Genomic DNA, 22397 nt, shown 5'->3' on the forward strand with positions numbered 1-22397 from the left:
ATACTTCTTTTGCCGGGGACGAGTTGGAAAGAGCAAAAGAAAAATAGTGGGCAACTTGGCGAAATGTTTTTGCAGCTTCCTGAACCACGAGGGAACATGTTTTCAGATGGAAGGACGATGGATTCAGACCTTACATTCATTGTAAAAGCAACTACCCACGCATCAACGTTCTGTGTGTGCGTGTGTGAGTGCTTAAAAGCAAACGTCTTGGCTTCTTGTCGTCCGNTGCGGTAGTTTTGCGACGTGGGTTTTAGACGCTACAGGAATAATGATGCACGCCATTGTACTCTCACCGATGCGGATGCTTTATTTCAACGAGGAAAAGAAAAGGAAATTACGGGTTTAATAAATTGTTGGGATCCCTTCTAAATTGGCTACCTAGTGGCCCTTCACATATAAAGAACATGTTCAAATGTATTCGCACGTTCCATTCATATTTCTCGTGCAAGTGCTCCCATCTTGCGATAAATCGCGTGAAGAAGATTTAATCTTTCAATGGTGTACCGCTGTTTGTATCAGGATATCATTCCTGTATGAACGGCAGATGTTCTTTAATTTGTCCTTTGCCAGTAGTGCTATGAAAACCCTCGTCGATCGACCAAGCGAACCCCAGATCCCAATTCAGAATGATTACCCGGTCCGACGGAGTGAGGGCTGAGGGCTGAAAACAAAGATTGTGAATGCGAGGATGCGTAGAGGGGCTGCCAGAGCTGTGGGTTTGCGTGTGGGCATCTGAGGGTGAAATAGGAGGGATCGGCGAGAGAACTCACCCTTGAGGGGACCCCCTCCCCAAAAGGACACTTGGCTTTCTGGCAGGAGCGATGTAGCGAGCGCCGCCGAACCCAGACAGGGAGACCTGAGCAGGATGGGAGCCAGCGAAGGGCTGTTGGGAGAGTAGGAGGAGAACATTGTTGTTTTATTCATTCAATTCAAATATTCCTTGGGGCTAGAACTGTGGCATGTGGTACGATGGGGTTCTTTTTACGTGTCCAGAAGTGAGCAATCGCTAGAAAAGGTGTCATAAATCTTAAATGAAAGCTAAAGTGAGCCAGGTAATTAACTATGACCGGCGATTCGGGGTAAGTTTGAGAGTGAGGAGCATAATAATCAATTCATGTCGGCTGAGGAAGACTGAAATGAATATTTTTTGTTCTAGAACGAGTCTGTTCCGCCCAACCAAAGACCAAAGATTAAGTCAGGAAGCCATGCGCAAATATCTCCGAGACCGAGGAGACATGGTCATTGTGATGCTCCACGCCAAGGTGGCCCAAAAATCGTATGGAAACGAGAAAAGATTCTTCTGTCCACCTCCATGTATCTATTTGTACGGCGAAGGCTGGCGGCGAAAACGAGAAGAGATGCATCGGGCCGGAGAGTCGGAACAGGGATCGCAATTGTGTGCATTCATCGGCATTGGCAATTCAGACCAAGATATGCAGCAGCTCGACTTGAATGGAAAGGTGAGCAAAATGGAGGCATAATAACACCCCACAAAAGGATGACTATCTCCCGAGTGGAGAAGCAATTGACGGGCTAGTAGCTTTATAATTCATGTGTGTTCTTTTTTCAGCATTATTGCGCAGCTAAGACGCTTTTTATCTCCGATTCGGATAAGCGGAAGCATTTCATGCTCTCCCTCAAGATGTTTTACGGCAATGGAGCCGATATCGGAGTCTTTCACTCAAAACGCATCAAAGTGATCTCAAAGCCATCCAAAAAGAAACAGAGCCTCAAGAACGCAGATCGTAAGTACCATTTCAAAGTAATCACATGTAATAAGGTGTGATTTATTCGAGTCGATCTATCTATTTCGAGTATCTACAGCAAACTAAATGGAGAATGTCTATGGTGGCCGATTTATGAACGAGCAAAAGAAAATGCCATTACTTGGTTGGCCGGGGTGGCATCATATTTATGAATCGTTTTTCAATTGCCAAACGGTGACGAATGAGCTCTTTGCATTCACGAGAAGGCACTAAATAGTCAATGACGGATACTTGTGCCATTTGGCAATATCATAAATTATGATAAATACACAAAAATAGCAAAAACAAGCCATAACCATCCTCGAAAAAAAGGACATTCAATGTCAATTATGAAATGGTTCTGGAAACCCCCTAATTGGGGCCTGTCACGAACAATCGAGCATGTTTCCCCCCTTTTTAAGAAGACATTGGAAATACGTGTGTCCACAATTGCGGTGCATGAGCGGAGTAATACTTGTGGCGAGTGCATATTGAAACGAGTACGAAATGATAATCCTGATAATCATGGCCATGATTTTTTCTTCCAGTTTGTGTTGCCAGTGGAACCAAAGTGGCCTTGTTCAATAGGCTAAGATCTCAAACAGTCAGCACACGATATCTGCACGTGGATAATGGAAATTTCCACGCCTCATCCGTACAATGGGGAGCTTTTACCATTCATCTACGTAAGGCATCAACCTTTCTTTTTTGTATGGATCTCTTTTGTCTTCCGGTGAAGATGAATCTTTCGAACTTCCCACGATTTTCAGCAATGAAAATTAAGGCAAAAAATGAACTCCATTCACTCCCCTCACTCTCCTTAACGATATATCGACACCCAACGTTTTCCCCCCGGACAGGACGAACCTCATTTATCCTCTTAACTTTGACCGTGGTCATTACAGTTCAATTCACTTCCTTAGCTCAATTCGGTTTGCCTTGGTATTATATCCAGAGTTTTTATCAACATACCACCGCTTTGTTTCAGTTGATGACAACGAGTCAGAGAGTGAAGAGTTCACGGTCAGGGACGGCTACATCCACTACGGAGCCTCAGTCAAGTTGGTTTGCTCAATCACGGGCATGGCCTTGCCACGGCTTATCATCCGCAAGGTGGACAAGCAAATGGCCATTCTCGATGCCGACGATCCCGTGTCTCAACTCCACAAATGCGCATTCTACATGAAGGACACGGACCGAATGTACCTGTGTCTCTCTCAGGAGAGGATTATCCAATTCCAGGTGAGTCAGGGAACTGGGCAATCCTACCTTTTCCCCGGATCTAGATCGATATCTTTATTCCTTGTGTAATTTCTTAGGCCACACCTTGTCCAAAAGAACCTAATAAAGAGATGCTGAACGACGGAGCCAATTGGACGATCATCTCCACAGACAAAGTGGAATACCAATTCTACGAGGGCATGGGTCCCGTGCGCAATCCCGTTACTCCTGTTCCTGTGGTCCAGTCTCTACATGTAAGTACGGAATGTCTCATCATTGTCGTGATCATTGCCGGTATCATTGCCGACGTTGTGTCCATCACATCTCCTGGCTTGTTCGTCATCGTCTTTTTCTTCTTCTTCTTTGCGTTGCATCATGGCCGTCGGTTTTCCCGCGGATGTTTCAATTTTGTGTAAAATTTGCCCGATGATTGATTTCCTTCTAAGCGAAAGCTCATCATTACTGTACCACCACTTTTTTCTCTCTTTACTGAACTGCTAGTGCTACTATTAGTAAGAGTGCTAAAAGACCCACTCGCCGCCACTCAGTGTACCATCATCTCAATCATTGCTAGTGGTTGTAACGGGCCAACACTCGTAATCAATAATGGTTCGGTCTCAATTCTAGACTAGTACAATCCGCTCTTCAGTGTCCACTGTCATTTGATCATTTTTGTTCTCACCTAATGGATTTTGGCGTCTGAGAAAAATCACTCGAGCTTGAATAGAAATTGGATTCCTTACCCCTCTACTTCATAACTCATCTTGGCAGCCCAACCAAAATAGACACACTAAGTACATCCAACTATGGTTTTTCTGCTAGCCTGAGAAATCGCCAACCAGTCGAACTAATTCTGAATAAAGTGCACAAGTATTTAGGGTTGGTTAGAAGGAAAAAGATCGTCGGTAGGGTGGGGGGCGGATAAGTCTCGTCCAAACTTTCATTTACGGCCAAACCTCGGCGGAGGAATGCAAGACTGGTATGATCAATTTGAGGTAATGATCAATATTAAATCGAATCACTTCTTGGTGCGGTTGACGTTGGACAAATGCGCCTTGGTTTTTCTGCTTTATTCAGTCCTGGTAGTGCTAATAGGGACACCATATGGCCAAACGTTGATCATTGATTCGATGCATCAAGAAAGAAAAAAAAAGAAAAGACGGCCACAAACATAACTTCCCTGGAAAAGCTAATATTGGAATTCTTTCCCTTTGGTTAGTTATTACTTCCACCTTCAAATTTATCGATATCTAACAGAGTGGGTGAGCAGAGCAACAAGCTGAAGTTTGGTTCTTGACCATGAAACGAAACCATCTCTAGTGTGATCTGTCATGCAAGTTGGTCTGACTCAATGGTACTGGAAGTATCAAACCCACACCAACTGGTGTGTGAGACAGACCAAGTACGATATTTTCAAATCACCCCCTATATACTTTGGTTACTTCTATTGAAACAACAGTCCGCAACTCATTATTGACAATATAACCTCCCCCACTAACGACCCAATCATTCATCTGACGCCCTCCGTTTCTGGTTACTTTCAGTTGAATGGCGGTGGCGACGTGGCCATGTTGGAATTGACGGGTGAGAACTTCACCCCCAATCTGAAGGTCTGGTTTGGCGATGTGGAGGCCGAGACCATGTATCGATGTCAGGAATCAATGCTGTGTGTCGTGCCGGACATTTCTCAGTTCCGCCGTGGATGGCAATGGGTCCGTCAACCCGCGCAGGTGCCCGTATCTCTGGTCCGCACGGACGGCATCATTTATGCCACGGGCCTTACCTTCACTTATACCCCGGAGCCAGGACCACGGCCTCATTGTACTTCAACGGACGACATCATGCGATCCACGAGCGCGCATATGGGCCAGGTCAATCAGTCTGCCCTGGAATATCACAATCAGTCCCAAACGGTCATGTAACCACCATCGTCCATCCTTTCCCTTTGTCCTTTCCTCCACGTCCCGCCCCTTGGTTGCCGTGTTCCCTCTCCCATTTCGAATGCGCATCGATGACAATGGACCAGGTCAAGCATGGGATGATGATTCGGCCCTTCTCCGCAAGAGGGCAGTAGCACCCCGAATGCCTACCTCCACAATTTAATTACATACTTGATCAACCACCCACGCTCCGACACCAGCAACAGCAACCTATAACATAGTGTGATATTTCCCGCCGCCTAAGCCCTCCTGCCCCGCCGATGTCGCCCCCAACGGATGCGAGGGCAACCATTTCATATTGCTACGACCATTATCCACTCCCTCATCCCCCCGTAAGCCCGTTTTCAAGCGTTCTCCACCCTTCTAATAATCTTGAGTGTGTACATAATCATCGAGGGATGCAAAAGTGGATCCAAGATCTTGCCAGACCCCTCCCACGGCCCGCTCCAATATGATATCCCCCCTCCAATGTTATTCATGCTCGATCAGCTTACTCTTCTGACCCGGATGCTCTTCACTATTTGCAGAGTTTAGGAAACAATTTCAGTGTGTCTGTCCGATTGGATCTCTTTCTTTTTTGCTCTACAGTTTCCTAATCACCTCCTATCGGGCACGAATCGAATTATCTTCTAGTAATAATACTCTCAACGATCATGCATAACAACACTGCGACCAAAAATGCCTGCTCTTTCCCCTTCAAACCTACTGCGAAAGCTTCGTTTCTCTCGTTCTGATTGTCCACTTGATCATACTTATCATTAGCTCTATGATATACATCTCTTCGACCCCCTTTCTACATCTATCTCGACATTTACTCGTTCAACCCTGCGAAATAATGCCTATAACTGATCATATCCATTTACGGTTTTTGAGATGCTCAACCATGACCATGAAGATTGCATTTTCCCCTCGACTAGAAACGAATAAATGAATTTATTACTATTATACCTCAATCACAGGGAACAATTTGGATTCAAGCCCTTGTTTGAACGTTCTTCTCATGAATTGGCCACGTAATCTAGCTCCTCCGGAACGCCAAATTGTTTGTTCAAGTCATTTACAGAGATGGAGGGAAACTTCCTGCCAATCCATGACTGCAAGGAATATATGTTGTCGGTCCAACGATTGGTGGCCTCGTAAGATTGCTTGATCTCCGCCGTCATGAGTTTGAGGGTCTCCGGGTCACAATCTCGGTACTTGCCAATGGCCTGTTGCAATTCGGCCTGACGAGTTTTCAAGCCTTGCCATTTCTCCAGCAGCTGCAAGTGAAAAAAAAAATCGTCGTCAAACTTGCACTTGCAAATATTTGATTGGCTTCTTGACATCAGAAAAGGCGTCTTCTAATTATTCCCTCATAATGACTCCTATTTTGTACTTGGGGTGCTAGGGTGGGAGGGATGAGCCTCATCAGGCCGGGAACGCCGGACATCACATCGTCCGCATAAACGTTTTCGATGGGCTGTGCCGCATCCGTTTCAATTTGGCTCCCCCTCTGTGGGTGTGGTTAACGTCTAAAAGTATCCTTAAGAATAGGTTGTTTTTTTATTTATGTCCTTCTAATCAAGGCATTTCTTCCTCTACGAAGCGGAACCATTTTCTTAAGACGGGCCAATTGTTCTTGGCAGGTTGGAATAATGCAACATAATGATGGGGACTAATATTTAGACCTGTCTTTTTCAATTTGTGTAGGGGCGAGTCTGTCGAATTATGAACTTTTTGGTCAAAAGTAGCCGTCTAAAGTATCCAAAAAATCTCGTCAAAAGGTTATACTAATTTGTTGCCAAATATCGGGGACGGGAATTATCATTCGGCATTAATCTTGATCCGAATTCGGATTTCAGCTCATTACCAGCAAATAGATATCCGTTCTGACGAAAAAAAGGATCATAATCAATTACACTTGAAGATCATTTGAGAGTAATTCCGTCACTGAAAAGCACATTTAAATATTTGTAACCATAGCTTCGAATGACTCAATAGTTGTGGGGTGAGTCTCTAAAAATTTGAATTGCTTATTTGTGAAGCGTTACTGTGTTATGCTATGTGTTCATTTTAAAGATGCAGTCAGAAAAAGTTCTTATTGACGATGGCAAATTCGGTAGGACTCGTGATCTTATTAGCCCCAAGCTTGAAATCTCTTAATGATTAGGCGTTTGGTCGTTCCTCATTAAAAGGAACGGAATAAAACTTGGGCAAAATAGTATACTCCTGAACTTTGCTGATTTGAAACCCGGCCTTCATTACACATACCGCTTGCCTTTTGGGCGTGTCTTCTCGTCCTTGACTATCGCGCTCCACCAATTGGGATTGTCGTTGGATTGAACGCTCCAATTCTTGGGCTTGAGCCCGGACTTGAGCCAGTTTGGCTTGGCGGTGGGCGGTGGCCTTAGAGGGAAAAGCCCAAAAGTAGACGGACGTGCCGATTTTGTCGGTGTCGACCAGATTATCGTCGACCAACGATTGAACAACGTCCTTCACGGATTGAGCCACGATACCTAGCAGAGAATAGTAGTCATGCATGAATTTAAGGGTGGAATCTGGTGGACCATCCGGTTGGTCATCATAACGTAGTCGTTTTAGACGGGCACACTGATTCTCACTCATTGATATCGTTCAAAATAAATCCTTACTGGCCATCATGTTTGAGTCATCGAAACCTCTGAGGGAGGGGGTGGGGGCACCAAATGCCTCGCTTACACACCCTTCTAATTAAGCAGATTTTAAATGGCTCTTGATCTCAATCACCTTCAATCAACGAATTTTGGCGTTGGGTTTCAGGTGCTGTAGTCGTTTGTTAAAGTATTTACAAAATGTTGTTCAAGCTATGCTTCGATGAGTTCTTTTAGCAAATCAAACGAACAGATCGTTCATTGACATGCCCAGTCACCGCAAAATACAAACTGAATGTGAATTTGGTTAGTAAGTTGGTTTTTATTTTGTCTGACAGGAGGCTCCAAACTGGTGGATCATCTCGAATGATTTGAGGACGGAACATCTTTTAGTATTTTGTTGGCTGGGTATTAATTATTGAGTAATTTGCATGGTTGAGCAAATCGTCCCCTGTCCAATGAAAATCCCGGCCAATTATGTACAGTATTGGCTCTACCGGGATTTTTCTGTCAAAGGCCTAAAAAACCTTCGGGAGTTTCTTGGCTGGAGCATTTTTATACTCTCCCCAACAGAATTACATTCCGTTTTACCATTTCACATATCCTGAACCATTTACTTCATTCAAAATCAGCACTTCATAAGATTTGTCGAATACATGGACTTGGCCAAATTTGGGTCCAAAATCACTCTTGGGGTACTCAGGAGATATGGTCAAACCTATGAAGTAATCACTAAATAGACTTTAAATTTTTGGCCTGCTCTTGGTTAGTTACATAGGATTTTTGGCAATAAAACTTTGAAAGGACCGACTCTATTTATAAATGAGCAAGAGTAACTTGCCTTTAAATGAGATCTAAGTTTCTTATTTCATTACTATATTTCGAATTTTTTTCTAGAGTTGCTCTGATCATGGGCAAGCCGACTGGGCGGGAAGCCCGTTCACAGTCCATATTTCTGGAAAATTCGTGGATAGATATACCAAGGGATGCTTAGTTTCTACGTCAGGTTGGCAATACAAGCTAACTTTAGAGTATCAACGCCAGATGGCTTTCATTGACGTCTTTTGGCATACCATGAACGTAAAAGGGTGAACAACTCATCGTGTTACTGGGGATTCTAACGAACCATAACTTTTTGAAAGAAAGATTTTTAGACGAGTTGACTCAGTTTCAGAGTGTCAGATTTGCTCCAAAGTACTAGAAGGACAAAATTTCAATTGATGGCCTCCAATATTTTTTCCAAAGATTTCCGGGTGGGAAGGTTTCCCGGGATTATCCCGGGCCCAACCCTGGCCATAGGATGGCCTAATACCCCAGTGATTGGTCAACATTTTACATTGACCTTGGTCTATCCATGCCTCCGTTCATGAGGAATGATGAAACTTAACGTGAGGTGCCTGGAGGTGATTTGCGATCGATCACTCAGTGATCACCCATCCAGCCGATGGCAGTGCTAGAGTTTTAGAATCTGCCCAATGGATGCAACCAGGTTAAGCCGTGGAGTAGATGGGAGGTTAAGAATCATTTTAGCCGTGATGCAGTGTCATTAGGTTCAGTTTGACCAAGGTAGTCCGACTTCACCCCTGAGGGCCGGACCCACCTGAGGGCTAAAGCATACAGCCCACCCGAACACCCCCACCCCAAACCTGGAGGATGCGATTTGAATCCAAAATATTCAAATCTGGACGGACCTTTTTCTTTGGGCGCAATTTTCTCGAGTTCCTTGAGGAGGAAGAAGTCTTGCTTGGTGTAGAACAAGTCCATCATCCGGGTCCGCTTCTCCTCCAAGCTTAGTCCGCGCTTCTTGGCCGCCATCCCAGCCTCGCCTGCTCACCCGGAGCCCCAGCCAGGACTTGCTGAACCGAAGTTTAACAATCGCGGCACCCGCCCACCCACTCCACAGCCCAAGATGTTTGGACTGGCTCGCTTGACCGCCCAGCAGCGGCGGCTAATGCGGCTCAGAGTACGACTACCGGTGCGGGGATGATTGTGGGGGGCTTTCCCGCTGAAATTCGGACCGATGACTTGGCGGCAGTGCTGCCAGACCTCTTGGCTCTGACCATGCCAGAATAGCTCTTAAAATATGCCTAAATATGCCAGAAAACATGCTCGTAAGAAAAAAACATCCCATGGGTGCCACCTTCTGCAACACGGGGAGGTCAAAATTCTAATTTAGGTTGACCTTCTGAAGCACAATTTCCATGATTTAGAGCATGTTTTATTTACTATTTGACAAGTGGAGTAAAGCCAAGCTACCCTTTACGAACCAGAAAAAGATCAAGCATTGTTTTTTGAATAATTCTATCAAAAAAAAAATGATTACTGGTTAGAATTGGTACAAGATTCTTGATTAACTAGGCCATTTGAAATGACAATGAGAAAAATATTTCCTACAATTTGTGGAAACAGATCAGCAAATGTACTCCCCCAAATTTGTTATTCTGAGTAACTCAATGTTGCTGTTGTTTTTTGTTTGGGATGTTAGGTCAGAGGCCACCATATCATCCACTTCCAAATTTTGTTAGGCAGATTCATGTCTCGTATCAGTTTGGTTCGCTTTCAGTGGGTGTGGTTAGCTTTTAAATGTTTCCTTTGAAAAAAGATTGGGGAGGAGATTTGAACCAGGGACCTCTCTCAATCCACGAAACTAATAAGTGAGGAAATGTAACAATTACTGTCTGAATAACCATAATATTTCTAAAAGTGTGTCAAAATTGAAATCTGAACGCCAGAGGATCCTAAAAACATGCCATCTTCAATTTTCCCATGCCAAAGGGGTTCTAAATTTGCCAGATGTACACTTTTTTGGCATGCAAATATGCCATCTGGCAGCTCTGCTTGGCGGGGAAATTCGAATCCGACCATCTTCGCGAAACTTCCTCACCGACTTCTTTGGTTTCGTGTTTCGTCAATCAGCTGCTGACATTGAAAGAGTGCTGCCAGAATATATGGGAGCACGCCAAAGACGCTTAAAAAAGTTCGTTGAACAGCCCTCAAATAGTATAAAATAAAAAACTTATTCAAAAATATGTCACAGTTTCGGCACAGGGTAGATAGCCAATAGAAATGTAATTTGTAACATACATGGTTTTCATACCGAATGAACATATCCAGCTCAAGGTGCGTAAGGTTGATGGTCAAAAGTCAGGATTTTAATGGAGCTAACAATAACGATAGGGGACATATCATAGACTACGGTGGATGACACCCGTCTTCCCATCATGGTTTCATTGTAAGGAAACTTCTTAAGAACCCAACCGAGAACTATGTACCGTAAAATGCCCTCGAGACCCACTCAGCCAAGGGAAATGACTTGATGGACGTCACTGATAATTACAGGGGAGCGAAAAAGGGAAAGCAAGAGCCTGTCTATTTGATACAAATGTATTCAACCATGAAATATATCGCCAAAAAGGCGTCTTTCTTGATGTGTTTCCTTCTTAACTTGCTTTTGGTTTGGTTTGGGTTTTCACCGGTTATACTATGTGCTGCACGGAATGCAATTCCCAGTGTAATTAAAGTAAAGGTTTATGCTTTATCTAAAAATCCACTCCTAAGCTTTATACAATTGTTTTTAACAAAATTTAATATCAAATTTAACTCCCTGTTTTCCGTGCGGAAATATCAACAAAAAAGAGAGATACAGTTGAGGGCTACCTCACATCATGGGTTTGCTGCAACAAAAACTAAGATCATTTACCGAACAAAAAAAGGACTCTCAGCAATAACACCAGGCTGATATGGGAGTCAGAAGGGTACCAAATATTTCACATACTGTGATAACTTACAATTTTCACTAAACTCGAGAGAGGTTGATGAGCGACCCCAAAAGGGCTGCACGACCTCATTGAAAACTAGTTCAAAAGTAAAGGTCATGCAGCGCTTCTGCATGGCTATCAATGCTTTTATTTCTTCAAGGTCACTAAATGAAGACTATGTACCGGGACGGCATTTTTCTAGCAAAACACACGGTATATCTAGCTAAATTGAAGTTTGTATCAAAGAATAGCTATTTATTCAATGGCTGATATTTTTTATATTTTCTGTGCCAAAATATATTAGAAAAATAAGCTTGGATGAAATCCCAATGGTCTTGACTTCTGGCGTGAGGTCCTCTTTAATTAAGAGGGCGAGTAAAAGTAAATAATTGTGTCAACAGATGATGATCTTGTTTACTTTTTCAAATCCCAATCTAAATAAACGCCATGTGAACAGACAGGTGGGGACATTATTGAATATACCGTTCTGTTTTGTGAAAATGAGCTTTAAAGACATTAAGAAGGGAATCTGTCTGGAGAAGACATATTTTCTATTCACTAAAGACTCGAACCTACTTTAGAAATACTATGACCCGCCCAGATGAACGCCCCACTTCAAGTTTGAACCTCTGGCTCGAGAATGTCCCACATGATGCCCATTCATAAACATGAACGATCTGAGCCTTGGTCATGTTGGTCCTAGCGCGTGACCATGATTCTCCTACAGCCTCTAGCTTCTACCGTTCTAGTCTCGTGATGCCCGTCCCCTCCTTCTTTTCCTTTTCCCTCGCTCGGTCTTCAAACCTTCTTCAAACCAGCCACCAGGCGTCTCCTTGGGGCGGAGACTCGACCTGACCCGTTCCAGGACCTTCGAATCCTGGTCAGTCAGGGAGGCCATCGCGTCATTCCAATCGACCAGTTGAGACCGAAACGGCCGATTTGGAAACGTAGTGTTTGAACACGGAAAAAGCACGATTGAGTGGATTTCGAATGGTCGGCCTGCTCTTGTTTCTTGTTCAGCTACATGCTTTTGGCTTTTGACCACCCCACTTTGACACGAACCACTGTTGATTACTTGATTGAAGCCGAAAATTGGCTCAGAGTGGCAATGTCCAAGAGATTCAACCAACCGAGACTTTCCAACTCCACTCGTGAGCCATACTTGGATGAATTTGATGTGTAAGGACATCAATTAAAACATGAACTTTTTTTCCACTGACCTTTTTTTCTAACTAGACCCGAACGATATTCTCAATTGGTTCTCAATGTGGGTAAACGTTATTGTCCACCGATTAGTTGGCGGTGCTACTTTTTTAAACTTAACCTAACCTAACCCAACACGATATTGACAACCCTTAAGCTCTCTATCTAAACCTTATGTCATTTGGCCACAAATATAAAAACGAGCACCGCCAACTAATCGGTGGAGAATAACGTTTATCCTCAATGTCCTCCAATCATTCGGGAGAAAATACATGTCCACCCATCAATTTATTTGGGGAAATTGTGCGTCAGTGTTCTGGGTGGGCGGCAGCTGACCGCATCCGACAAAAGTGGCCGACTATCCAGGACTTCCAGGTCCCATTTGGCCGATTCCATGGCTAGGCCAGTGGCCAACCTGTTTCTCTGAACCCCCCGCCCCCCCTCCCCCCGCCGCCACTCGCCTACCAGCTCTACCACTAAATCTCGGGCCCGACCCGACCACTCTTCGCCCACAGGAAGAGGCCTTTTTCCTCAGCAATTGCCTGGCCTTGGGGCCTTGGGGCCTGGCTTTCGGCTCTCTCTGATTGGCTCACGGGCTGCCTGGCGTTTGACGGGCCCTCCTCCCCCCTCCTCCCTCCACTCAGAGGCCTGATGCCCAGGCTAGACGAGACGAGTCGGGCCTAGTGAGGAAGTGGAGCCCATCATTGTGTCCCACGACCCGCCCTCACTCATTCGGTTCCATCATGGCCATGGGACGCCCCTTGCGGGTGTACCACAACCTGCCTCAGGTGGGCGTCCATGCCGCCTACTCCTTGGTCATGGAGCAGAAAAACCGCGACGAGATTCTCTTGGTCGAGAACTACGCCATTGTGGCTTTGGGTGAGTCCATCTCCACCGGGGACCCCGCCGGCCCATGGAGCACCATGGGCTCAAGCCGGAATGAGTCCGGGCCAGCCCCGCTTCTAGGGACGGATTGAACGTCGTGGCGTCCAGCTTAATGGGTTTGATTCGGTCTGGTTTTCAGGCGTGCGCGAGTTCGAGGCCTTGAAGAAGGATTACGTGAAACACACCGATGCTTTTGGCAGCTTGGGCATTCTCCGCGTTAGCGATGGTAAGACCATGTACACATGAGACTTTAACCCTATAATCACGGGCTTGGGATTAACCTTCATCTTGATTTAGGCTCACCCGGGATAGGTAAGGACAGACACGGGCTTTTTTGAGGGCATTTGATAACGCTCAATACGAGAGCCGAATTTGGCTGACCATGCGCTTTGTCTTTAGGCGAGCATGTGTTGTATTTCTTGGTCCTGGTCACGGGCTGCGTTTCGGCGGGTAAAATCGGCACCTCCGAGATCTATCGGGTGACCAATGTGGTCATGATTTCCATGCGCAACTTGCCGCAAGATGAGGAGAAAGTGACCGAGATCAAGAAACTGTTATGTTGCGGTGCATTCTACTTTGCCTGGAGCCACCACGACACGCCCATCGATCTGACGCTCTCCACACAAAAGGCCGTCAAGTTTGCCAAGACAGACAACCGATTCTTCTGGTCAGAATGAGACGGCTTGAGCCCATGAACGAGTTCGATAAACAATCTTGATTGGTTTCCTCTCCAGGAATCGGATGTGTCACATTCCCTTCATTCGTCATGGCATCAATTGCCAGGATTGGCTCTTGAAGGTAATGTGCGGCAGTGTGGAGATACGAACTGTCTACGTGGGATCGAGGCAAGCCAAGGCGGTCGTGATTTCCCGACTCAGTTCTGAACGAGCGGGCACCAGGTGCGGGCGTGCTTTGGGCAGCTTTCGGGAAAGAGAATGCTTGAGCTCGAATTCTATTTCCGTAGATTCCAAGTCCGAGGCGTGGACGATCAAGGTCATGTGGCGAATTTCGCCGAGACCGAACAAATGATCGTGGTGGGAGAAGATATCTCTTCGTTTCTACAAATTAGAGGATCCGTTCCACTCTTTTGGGATCAACCTGGAATCAATGTAAACTCTCGGGTGATTTTTCTTCTTTTCATTTGTCAATGAGTCTGTGTTTCTGCGATTGATTTAGGTGGGGTCGCACAAGATCCGCATGTCCAGGGGTCCTGAGTTATCCACCACGGCCTTTGATCTGCATCTCACCACGTTGAAGCAAAACTACGGACATCAAGCCATCGTCAATCTATTGGGATCGTCTTTGGTTGGGAGTAAAGAAGGCGAGGCGACGCTTTCCACGGCTTTTCAAACCCATCAAAAGCTATGTGAGCAGCATTTGGATGTGCCGCACATTTTATTCGACTATCACGCCGAAGTCAAAGGTGGGAGCATCAAAAACCTTTCTCGTCTTCACGAAAAAGTCCAGCAATGTGTCAACAAATTCGGATTCTTTACCAAAGTCGGACCCAATGTCTCGCGGTAAGGTCTTTTTTTATTCGTATTTTAAAATGTATCAGGTGAGACTAGGAATAGGATCTTTTTAGGGAGCAATATGGCACAGTACGCACGAATTGTACGGATTGTTTGGATCGAACCAATGCCGTTCAAGCTTTCTTAGGAAATCAAATACTGGCCTATCAACTACAAGACCTCCAATTGGACGACAAATCCAACATCGTGTCTCGATTCGAAGAAATGTTCAAACAAATGTGGCAAAACAATGGCAATGAACTCAGCAAAATGTATGCCGGAACTGGGGCTTTGGGTGGTGGAACCTCCAAGGTAGGATCCAGATCAAAGTTCTCCTCACCAGGGCTTGGTTGGTGGTGTATTGTACACTAGTCCTCATTCAAAACTGATTTCCTTAGATCATTGATGGTGCAAGATCGGCGGCCAGAACGATTCAAAATAATCTCTTGGACCAATCCAAACAAGAGGCCATTGATGTCCTTCTCTTTGGAAGCTCCTTCAATAGCGATCTTGCTGATCGTGCTCGAGTGCTATTACCTAGTCATTATATCAATGGTAGGGAATGATAGATAGAACCCTGGACTCTTCTTGTTACCCGATGTTTCATACGTTTGTTTTAGCTCCTCGTCCGGTCTTGGAGAGTCTGGTCCATCGATACTTGAGCTACTCCGAGCCGGTTCCATTACGGGTGGGTGTCGGTACCTACAATATTAATGGTGGGAAGCATTTCAGGAGCATCGTGTACAAGGATGTTTCCTTGTCCGATTGGCTCCTTGACGCCCACAAGACGGTGAAAGAAAGCGGTAAGTCTAAAATCGATACCTGAGCTCTTCAGTGAAATGTTTTCCATGCTCGTGGGCACACAAACCCCTACGTTTGAATAAGTGTACTTGCGGTCCCCTTTAAATTGCTTTTGCACTTCCTCTTTTCACACTGCTGCCTATCTAATGCACCTCGACGAATGTCGTTGATCGATATCGTGTAAGTGTATCGATTGTTCATCATAAAGATTGAATAACTAGAACGAATTAGGATGATTAGGATGAAATCGGAAATGCTTTCAACATCTCTCGATTTTTCTCACATTACAGCGCTTATAGACTTGAGCGAGTGTTCCACGGATGAAAAGAAGCCCATTGATATTTATGCCATCGGCTTTGAAGAGATGGTCGACTTAGACGCAAAAAACATCATGAACGCCAGGTGATTGTCTCAAACTGACGCCAGAGCCCAAATCCTAAAAAAAAAAATCTTGGACTTATTATATCTATCCTTATTGCAGCTCGGAGAATGCCAAATCTTGGGCTAGTGAGCTCACCAAGACGCTCAATCGCGATGAAAAGTTCAGCTTGATCACTTACCAACAATTGGTGGGCGTTTGTTTGTATGTGTTCGTTCGACCTGAATTGGCGCCTCACATTCAAGATGTGGCCGTGGATTGCGTTAAAACAGGCATGGGTGGTGCCACGGGCAATAAAGGGGCGGTAGCCATCCGACTTCGATACCACTCGACGTCAATTTGCTTTGTTTGCTCACATTTTGCCGCAGGGCAAGGTAACATCACGGACAGAAATAACGATTTTAACGAGGCCGTTAAACGCATCATCTTTCCCAAGGTTAGATCCTACCATCTACTTTACATTGGGTGATCAAACGAATTGGCCCTGGCTAGCCGATGACATTCACTTCTAATGGCACACGTATTTTATTTCCCCCAGGGTCGAACTTTGATGAGCCATGATTACGTATTTTGGTGCGGGGATTTCAATTATCGAATCAATATGGCCAGGGAGGATGTCAAAGCCTTGGTTGCCAATGAAGATTGGGAGACCCTTCTCAGCGCTGACCAACTCAAGGTTTAACCTAACACCCTAATTTGACATGCCATTCCGATTCCAATTGGTTATCGTATTCTTAGATTGAACATGGAGAAGGCAATGTGTTCCAAGGCTTCATTGAAGGCCCCGTGAACTTTCCCCCTACTTACAAGTACGACCTGTTCTCGGATGATTACGACACATCCGAGAAGTGTCGAGTTCCTGCTTGGACAGATCGGATTCTTTGGCGGAGACGACAATTGTCTCGTGTTCCTCCAGAGGGTTGGAGTGCCGGACAATGCCATTGGTATGGACGAGCAAATCTGAAACAATCCGATCATCGACCTGTCCTTGCAATTCTGGATGTCGAGGCATTGAAGGTAAATGTTGAGAAACGCGAGGCCATCTTCGAAGATGCGCTCAAGGACGTGGGACCGCCGGATGGTTCTGTGTTGCTTCAATTCGAGAACGTGGTCTCGTTCGATCTTCAAAACGTCATTGATGATCATTTCATGGACGAACTTCACGAGGAGTTGGGGAAAGTGGGACCTATTCGATTCACGAAATACATCAACGAGATGATTTGGGTGGCGTTCATGAATCATTCACACGCTCTAGATGCCGAAAAGGTTCACCAAATATCTGTAAGTGCCTTACTTGTTAATGGGTGTATCGGGATCATACCAGAAAGCTGCAAGGTGTTCTTCGTTGATTGAAGGTTTGTGGTCACGAGATCACCATTCGCCTGAAACATCCAAATTGGCGAGAACTCCTTGAGCAGGAGTTGGAACTCTGCTCAAGCAATACCATTCCCTTGTGTGGAACCAAAGAGCTTAATATGAGAAAGGAATCCGCTCGAATGCTCTCACAACTCTCACAACTCTCCTTCGAGGAATTGGAAGGTAATTCAGTGTCCTCAATACCACCTACTTAATTCTCCGGGAATGAATAACATTTAGACTTGAAACTCTCTCGCCAGATATCACAATGACGGTGTCAAATCAAGATCCAAGTGTGGAGACACCAGCCACTGTGCCTCCAGCAAGGCCACGCCCCCCTCCTCCTCGTCCTGCTCCTCCGCCAGGTCGTCCGGCCCAACCACCTTCAAGACCCTCAGCTCCTCCCGCAAGGCCAGCTCCACCTCCGGAAAGGCCTAAACCCCCCGGAAGACCGGAAGCTCCCAAATCGGCTTCCGCATCCCCACAGCCTCCCAGAAAACCGCCTCCACCCATGATGCCACCCAAACAAGCTGTGGAGGATCAAGATACCAGAATGGAAGAGCCTCTAGCCAGACCACCCAATTTCGTTCGAGAAATTAGTCAAACTCCCTCGGAAAAAGCAGGTTTCTCCGACATTTTTACCGTGACCTCGCCGGTGACCGCCGATCTTCCCATTTCATCGTCTACCGGAAGCATCGTAGCCTTAACCATGGACCCGTCTTCGGGAACCACCACCAAAAGCTCGTCCTCCACCACCAGTTTAGAATATCCCGAGGGCTACGACCCCGTGATTGAGTCTGGCAAAGCTTGGTCCAACGGGCAGGAGCAAACCATTCCGGGGCAAGACAAGCCCACGGATCTGCCGGTTGTGAGACAATTGCCCAAACTCCCTCCGCGTCAGAGTTCGAGTGAAAGTGGAAAGAGCACGCCCTCGGGTTCCACTCCTGGTTCACCATTCAAATTGGCCCCCAAAAAAGGGGGTGCCCCGCCTCCGGCACCACCCCCACGAGTTCCACCAACACTTCCGGGTCGACCGCCGGCCTCAGCTGGTCGAGCCCCTCCCCCCATTCCCAAGCGCTAAAACCAAAGATTGATAGCGACGACTAGAAAATGACATGCTCCAACTCGACTCCTTTGCATGCTCCAATGGGGCGTGATCTCCATACGAAAAAAGACAACAGTCAGAACTGCTGCTGGTTTTGCATTTCAATTCCTCCCTTATTAATGAATAGCGAGTACACCATAGCAAGAAAAATACTCACACCAGCTGAACTGTCGACTTCTTTGTCAGGTCTTTGAAAACATGTTACATTTATGATGGTTATTACTTATTGATGAACGTGAACTTGTTGCAAATGTTATTAAATACATACATCATTTCGTCTCATATGTTGTCCTTAAAAATTCTAGAAAAAATGGCGACAATAAAAAGTTACAAAACATGGCCTTGCTTTCACTAAATATTGAAACGCCATACTGGACAGGGTAACTTGAAATGTTGATATGAAGGCAGATTCATTTATTTCAAATTCAGTGTCACGTCAAAATTGTAAATGATTCCTGTATAAAGGTTACTTAGCTCCTAAAAGCAAAAAGTGTCATCTCGGGCCTCGAGACCTTAGTCGAAACATACTTAACAGCATAACATTTTAAGTACTGTGCGGTAGTATTCATGGAATACGGCCGCACTCTCTCTTTTAATTGCCCAATGATTTCGCCAAAAACGAGACGTCTTTAATATTTGAACAGCAAAATACGGCCGGCTCTGATCCAAGAGTCATTTCATCAGAATGGCGCTCGAAATCCTAGATATGGTATCTTTGAAACAATTATGATAGCTTGATGTTTAATCATTTCATAATCACTGCTCAATTTTTGTTGTATTATTTTATTTCTGATAGACGAAGTTGTGATCGTAATGAAAGTAGAAAATGCAGTGACTCGGTGGAAAATTACAATCCGCTGATTTGTGTTCGAGTTCAACTCAGTTTTGTGGAAATTAGTGCACCATTGCATTCACACCAATGGACCGACTTAAGTACACTTTTGACCAGTTCAAACGGGATGATACAATTCCTCACCTACAAAGAATCAATAAGAACATCTAGATCAAGTTCAAGTCAGCTTGATCGTAACTTGAGACTTACGTCGTCCGAGTTCTTGGCAGTGGGGCATGTTTGAGTAAGCTGGCTTGGCCTTTGTTTGTCTCTCAGTTGAAGTCTGTTTTTCGGACGAAGATCTGTGCGCAGAGATAAAAGGCCATATCAAAGGCCATGATTGCCATTCAATAAACACGTGGTGGATTCTTGGACTAAGCGGTTCCAAATTTTTAAAGTAGATCACAATTATAAGAGTAGAGATGCCATACAGAGCAGTCAATATGATGAGACCCAGGCGGAACTGATCCAATGACTCCGGACTCAAGATCATGTCAAAGTGTAAGGAGACATATTTGATCCAATAAGTGATCACCACAATGCAAGAGCCTAGAAACCAACCGACCAACCACAGTCGATTCTCCACAACAGTGCCAAAAGTCAAGGCTAATGCGGAAGAGAAGCCCAGAATGCCTAAGGCAATGTCCAAATATCTGGCTCTGAGCAATTCATCATCATTGGGATTCGTTTGACTCAAAACGTAAAGGATGATGACATTCCACAGAAAGGCGGTAACACTGAACATAATACCCATGAAAATGCAAAACAGTTTCATCGTGGGATGCACTCCAGACATTCTAGTGAGATGGTAGACAACTTTCTAACGGAGCAGCACTTCTGGTAAACCGACACCTTGGAGAGGTCGATTCTCATTGGCCCTGGGCGCACTTCGTTCTTGCTAATCAAAAAGTATGGTGATTAAAGGACCGGGCCAGCCCAGTCAAAAAAAAGCGTCCACTTTCCCAAAATTGATAAGGCCAATGAGTGCCACAAAGGTTGGCTTGAAGGTGTCTCGGTATCAGGATTGTGAATCTTCACTTAAAGTATCACTCACTGACTGGCCCGCTTCTCTCTCTGATAGATGGTACTTCTAGTTAATTTGTACGTGTTGAACGATGTGCTCTTGAGCTTTGGTGTCCTCCATGTGGCCTTATTTGGCTATCCTCTTTGAGGAAAGCCCAGCCAAAGCTAATTCACGCGGGCTTACTTGGAATGCGCTTGAATCGAGGGCCCGTCTCATCTTTAAACCTCTGGAGGGGACTGTCTGACAAACACAGGAAGGAGTGGAAGTTCATGGGCAGGACAAGCGAGGCTTTCTACTCTCTTCAGTCAAGATGGAAAAGGCTTTTTGTTTGGTCGGCCGTTTCCGGATCCTGAAGATTGGCGGTTCGAGATTGAGAGAGCGCGTGAAGCATGTTTGATCAATGTCAAACTTGCACCACTTTTTTGTTGATCCAGGGAACAATACCGAGACGAAACGGGGGCCCTGGCGGCCCCTTCATGAGAGCATAGCTGGCAAGGTCACTAATCAAGACGTGTTTAACACACAGCTGATCAGAAATGTATAATAGTGTCCTGGAACTGGCTTTCTTTTTTGAAGTGGAACCGGTCCAATGATATTAGATTGGAGATAAGATTTGACGCGAGGCTAGTGGTTTTCAAATAGGCAATTTCTCTCTCGCTGAGTTGAATGCCTTTGAAGCAGGCAATGGTGCTTGTGAAGTAAAGTACGCTTGAGCATTCATCGCACGGGGATGACCAAGAAGAATCTTGAACTACAAGGCGCGGAAGCAAAATCCGGAATTGTGATTATGTTAGTGAAAAAGAGGTACGTAATTTCTTAGGACAGCTCAATGAATTTTGTTTTAACAAAAATTGTTGCTCTCACTATGGTTGACACAATTTATTCAAAGTGTCCTTCCATAGCACAAATGACTGCCTCTACACGGCGCCAGAAACTGGAACTGGCATTGCAGAGGTGATCCTCCTGCATCTCGTTCCAGGATTTGATGATGAAGGCCTTGAGGGAGTCAACACTGCTGTGGGGGGTTCTGTTTACTTCCCTCTCCATGACGCTCCAAACAAAAAAGTCCAGGGGGTTGAGGTCGGGGGAGTATGGGGGCCAGAAATCCTGGCTACAGAACTTGGCCATGTACTCCTGGCAGAACTTTTGGCACTGGATGGAGTTGTGGCTGGGGGCGCCTGTCTTGCTGCCACACATAGTCTCCATCTGGATAGTTGGACTTGATCCATGGCAAGATGTGGAAACCAGGGATGAGACATTGTTAAAAGCCTTTTTCTACCACATGGCAGAAATTGGTGGCAGAAAATGGCAGAAATTGGTCCAAAATAAGTGGCAGAAAATGGCCAAAAATGGCAGAAAGTATAATTCTTTGTATCATTCTAAATCATCTTTCTACAATCACTTCCGTTTATTTTTAAGCCTATCTGTATGTAGTTTGGACACATTGGGATGGGTATTATGTATCAAATGTGATATGCAACCACTAAACGTAATTGGAGTGTGATTGAGTTTGAATTTTGTTTGAGTCAGGGATGCCATTTGACCTAAACTTTTCAAGGTCAAAACGACAGCAATTGCATTTTAAAAAGTTATATCATACTCAATAACCATTTTGATGGCTATGAAAAAAAACCTCTAATTGTTCTGGCTAGGCCTTGGATACTGCAAGTGGTCTATGGATACTGTTATCAATTCAATCAACCATCAAACAGTATAAATGGCAATATTTGAGGAACATTTCGCATTCCAGCCTATGCTATATCAATACGCTTTGTAGCAAAGGACACTTGAAAAACTTATCCAACCCGTATGATCCTTCTTGTCTTTGACATATTTAAGAATCAAGTTTGGCCATTCCAAACACCGGGGGCCATTTTTGACACCCTTACAGCAATTTTTGCCACTTTCTGCCACTTTCTGCCACTTGTGGCAGAAAGTGATAGAAATTCAATCAATCTCGATTTTTCCCATCGCTGGTGGTACCTCAGTACCTTGTAGTAGGCATCTGTGCCCACTTTCTCTCCCAGG

The 22397-nt window shown here is 45.1% G+C and overlaps 4 protein-coding genes across 7 annotated transcripts in view; 2 read left to right on the top strand and 2 right to left on the bottom strand.

The window, feature by feature from the left end:
• The window catches only part of LOC131886035 (recombining binding protein suppressor of hairless-like), a 27752-nt gene extending 22056 nt beyond the window's left edge, over positions 1–5696 (top strand). The window contains exons 7-11 of the mRNA XM_059234252.1: positions 1571–1745; positions 2294–2431; positions 2734–2987; positions 3065–3220; positions 4511–5696. Coding sequence (XP_059090235.1) covers positions 1571–1745; positions 2294–2431; positions 2734–2987; positions 3065–3220; positions 4511–4888 — 1101 coding nt within the window. The 3' untranslated portion in view covers positions 4889–5696. The remainder of the gene's footprint in view (positions 1–1570; positions 1746–2293; positions 2432–2733; positions 2988–3064; positions 3221–4510) is intronic.
• A 124-nt stretch (positions 5697–5820) lies between these two features.
• On the bottom strand, positions 5821–12217 carry LOC131886027 (meiotic nuclear division protein 1 homolog). 2 transcript variants are annotated; one of them, XM_059234239.1, is made up of 3 exons: positions 12078–12217; positions 7157–7401; positions 5821–6165 (listed from the first exon to the last, which is right to left on the bottom strand). In XM_059234239.1, exons 1-3 carry the CDS (start codon positions 12169–12171, stop codon positions 5905–5907), a joined length of 600 nt encoding a protein of 199 aa, XP_059090222.1. In that variant the 5' UTR covers positions 12172–12217; the 3' UTR covers positions 5821–5904. The 2 variants fall into 2 exon arrangements, with proteins under 2 accessions (XP_059090222.1, XP_059090223.1); XM_059234240.1 differs by lacking the exon at positions 12078–12217 and adding an exon at positions 9207–9552.
• A 711-nt stretch (positions 12218–12928) lies between these two features.
• Positions 12929–18795, top strand: LOC131886014 (synaptojanin-1-like). 3 transcript variants are annotated; one of them, XM_059234218.1, is made up of 16 exons: positions 12929–13355; positions 13501–13587; positions 13659–13673; positions 13761–14028; positions 14096–14260; positions 14326–14470; positions 14538–14881; positions 14947–15184; positions 15271–15427; positions 15493–15675; positions 15964–16075; positions 16155–16488; positions 16591–16728; positions 16791–17333; positions 17408–17591; positions 17669–18795. In XM_059234218.1, exons 1-16 carry the CDS (start codon positions 13220–13222, stop codon positions 18487–18489), a joined length of 3870 nt encoding a protein of 1289 aa, XP_059090201.1. In that variant the 5' UTR covers positions 12929–13219; the 3' UTR covers positions 18490–18795. The 3 variants fall into 3 exon arrangements, with proteins under 3 accessions (XP_059090201.1, XP_059090202.1, XP_059090203.1); XM_059234219.1 differs by having other exon boundaries at positions 15973–16075; XM_059234220.1 differs by lacking the exon at positions 13659–13673.
• A 481-nt stretch (positions 18796–19276) lies between these two features.
• LOC131886029 (uncharacterized) lies at positions 19277–20892 on the bottom strand. The gene is made up of 2 exons (XM_059234245.1): positions 19556–20892; positions 19277–19489 (listed from the first exon to the last, which is right to left on the bottom strand). The coding sequence occupies exons 1-2, from the start codon at positions 20139–20141 to the stop codon at positions 19464–19466; spliced, it is 612 nt and encodes a 203-aa protein (XP_059090228.1). The 5' UTR covers positions 20142–20892; the 3' UTR covers positions 19277–19463.
• Positions 20893–22397: the final 1505 nt, after the last annotated feature.

Source organism: Tigriopus californicus, chromosome 9, assembly GCF_007210705.1.
Source record: "Tigriopus californicus strain San Diego chromosome 9, Tcal_SD_v2.1, whole genome shotgun sequence".
Taxonomy (NCBI): Eukaryota; Metazoa; Arthropoda; class Copepoda; order Harpacticoida; family Harpacticidae; genus Tigriopus; species Tigriopus californicus.

What these genes read in the sequence shown, in the direction of transcription:
- LOC131886027 (XM_059234240.1), bottom strand. Translation starts at nt 9,330, where the DNA reads ATGGCGGCCAAGAAGCGCGGACTAAGCTTGGAGGAGAAGCGGACCCGG. An exon ending in AATTGCGCCCAAAGAAAAAG is followed by an intron (nt 7,402 to 9,206) that starts GTCCGTCCAGAT and finishes ATTCTCTGCTAG; the next exon opens with GTATCGTGGCTCAATCCGTG. An exon ending in ACACGCCCAAAAGGCAAGCG is followed by an intron (nt 6,166 to 7,156) that starts GTATGTGTAATG and finishes TTTCACTTGCAG; the next exon opens with CTGCTGGAGAAATGGCAAGG.
- LOC131886014 (XM_059234218.1), top strand. Translation starts at nt 13,220, where the DNA reads ATGGCCATGGGACGCCCCTTGCGGGTGTACCACAACCTGCCTCAGGTG. An exon ending in TGGGTGGTGGAACCTCCAAG is followed by an intron (nt 15,185 to 15,270) that starts GTAGGATCCAGA and finishes TGATTTCCTTAG; the next exon opens with ATCATTGATGGTGCAAGATC. An exon ending in ACCTAGTCATTATATCAATG is followed by an intron (nt 15,428 to 15,492) that starts GTAGGGAATGAT and finishes CGTTTGTTTTAG; the next exon opens with CTCCTCGTCCGGTCTTGGAG.
- LOC131886029 (XM_059234245.1), bottom strand. Translation starts at nt 20,141, where the DNA reads ATGTCTGGAGTGCATCCCACGATGAAACTGTTTTGCATTTTCATGGGT. An exon ending in CTGCCAAGAACTCGGACGAC is followed by an intron (nt 19,490 to 19,555) that starts GTAAGTCTCAAG and finishes GATTCTTTGTAG; the next exon opens with GTGAGGAATTGTATCATCCC.